General features: G+C 36.3%; 1 protein-coding gene across 1 annotated transcript in view; it reads right to left on the bottom strand.

Moving 5' to 3' along the window:
* Positions 1-1,563: 1,563 nt before the first annotated feature.
* Positions 1,564-2,500, bottom strand: part of LOC132130105 (E3 ubiquitin-protein ligase UHRF2-like) — a 27,481-nt gene continuing 26,544 nt past the window's right edge. Inside the window, exons 15-16 of the mRNA XM_059541758.1 lie at positions 2,338-2,436; positions 1,564-2,255 (exon numbers count right to left, since the gene is read on the bottom strand). Of these exons, the coding sequence (XP_059397741.1) occupies positions 2,109-2,255; positions 2,338-2,436 (246 nt within the window). The 3' untranslated portion in view covers positions 1,564-2,108. The remainder of the gene's footprint in view (positions 2,256-2,337; positions 2,437-2,500) is intronic.

Here is a 2,500-nt window from a genome sequence, read left to right as displayed (position 1 = left end):
AAATTATGTTTATATCTCACAATTCTGACTTTCTCGCAATTATGTTTATATCTCACAATTCTGACTTTCTCGCAATTATGTTTATATCTCGCAATTCTGACTTTCTCGCAATGTTTATATCTCGCAATTCTGACTTTCTCGAAATTATGTTTATATCCCGCAATTCTGACTTTCTCGCAATTATGTTTATATCTCGCAATTCTGACTTTCTCGAAATTATGTTTATATCTCACAATTCTGACTTTCTCGCAGTTATGTTTATATCTCGCAATTCTGACTTTCTCGAAATTATGTTTATATCTCACAATTCTGACTTTCTCGCAATTCTTAGTTTATATTTTAGGTTTTTTTTTAGCAATGAGTTTACATCTGACTTTTCATTTATTTCTGACTTCCCTCACACTTCTGAGTTTATACCACACAATTCTTACTTTTTTTTTTTACAAGAATGAGGTTAGTCCTAATTACCTTTTTAATCTTTAATCTTACGTTAGAAACAAGCTTCCATAGATATGTCTCTGTCTCTTTCCATTAAATGTTGATCTTAAGTCATCATGACAGACAACTGAAGAACAATCAAACGACGATTCTGGAATCAAATATTTAATAAGTACATAAGTATTATACCATGTATAAAATTCGGAATCACGATTCAAAGCAATGTTTCTGCCGGGACCGCAGATCAGATCTGCCACACTGAAACAGCGAAAGGTAAAAGTCGAAACAGGTGGGAAAATAAACCGACGGCTCCGTCACAATCTCGTTTCTCATCGTCAGTAAGTGCAATAAAACATAAAACACCACAGGAAAGCGCAGCAGAAGAGCGAGAGCGTGAGAGAAAACAGCCAAGATCACAGACGAGAGGAAAGCCAGCACTGGAAATCAACGATGGGATATCGCTGTGGGAATGACACACGTCACAGACGAGCGGATAAACATCGTACATCTGCAGTTCCTGAAAAACAAAAACAGATGTCTGGGAGGAAAACGACATCACCACGAAAAGAGACGAAGAGAAACAACTGAAGGGAACATCAGGGAACAGAGGAACGCTCTGGATCACGTTCATGAGGATTCAGCAGCGGATTCGCTCCATCTGTCATGACGATCCAGCTGAAGATGGAGAAACATCAGCAGATGCTTCCAGATCTGGAGAGATCCACACTGATTCTCCATTTCACCACAGCTTTGAGCTTCATGACTCCAGCGAATCAAAGATTCAGTCATTCGATTCCTGTCAACAACACGCTCGACTCAGTTCACTCCCAAATGAACTAAAAGGTACAAAAAATTATATTCTGCATTAAGAAAATAAAGCCTATTTTAAAGACAATTAAGGTACTCTAAATAGTGACATTATTTTGTATTAAATTTAAACACATTTTATGCCATTAATATAATGCAAAAAAACTGATATATTATTTTTTGTTTTTAGAATTGTATTTAAACATTTTAAATATAAAAGTAAATATAAAAACAATACATATTAAAAGCATTTACACATTGTATTTGTTGAACTGCCTCTATTTAAAAAAAATTTTAATAACAAAAATCTTTTTTTTAAACAATATTTAGACTTGAAAATCATTGAAACTAAAGAGAAATAAAAAATAACTAAAAACTAAAACATCTGGAAAAATTCACAAGAATTTGGGATAAAATGTGTTTAAGTGTGCCACAATGCAAATTATCATATAAATAGGCTTATTTTGTGCAAAATATAATTATTTTATAATTATTTGTTTAATAAATATTTAACTACATAGTTATAATTAAATGATTATAAATTAAATTATTATTTTAATTTATTTATATGAAATAATCATGTGAATTATTAACAATTTATACATATATATATATATTATTTTTGGAGGGGGGAGTGAAATGAATTGGACGTGTTTTTGACAGGGTTTGATTCTCATTAATTTGAGTTTGTTGTCACTGATGATCCAGAGGCTGATGTTCATGATGTGTCAGGGTTCGAGTCCCAGCATCTGTGGGGTTTGTGGTCGTGAACACAGATGTCAGACTGGTGTGTGTGTGTGTGTGTGTGTGTGTAAGACGCTTGTGCGGAGAGCAGATCTTTGTCCATTTGTTATGGATCAGATTCATCGTCCTTTGCTGTATCCGGGGAAGAACTGATCCAGGAGCAGCTGAAGGGTTTTGTTGAGGCTCATGGTGTAGTCTTTGCCCAGATCATGACGACAGGCGGGACAAGAGAAGACCTCGGCTCGGAACGAGCGCTGCAGACACGTCTGGAGGAGAGGAGAACACACACACCGTTACTGACACACACACACTCACACACACGCCTGTAGTGATGAGTCTAAGTCAAACCTTGCAGACGTTGTGTGAACACTCGGTGGTGATGGGTTGGAAGGACAGCTCCTGACAGCAAACACACATGAACAGCTGCTCCACCTTCCGCAGGAAGTTCTGCAGGACAACAGGAAGTCATGCATCAGCACTGCCTTATTTTACGATCACTGGAACACCATTA

Source organism: Carassius carassius, chromosome 47 (assembly GCF_963082965.1).
Source record: "Carassius carassius chromosome 47, fCarCar2.1, whole genome shotgun sequence".
Classification (NCBI taxonomy): Eukaryota; Metazoa; Chordata; class Actinopteri; order Cypriniformes; family Cyprinidae; genus Carassius; species Carassius carassius.
Note: the sequence above shows the minus strand (reverse complement) of the source record. Positions and strands in the feature narration are given on the sequence as shown.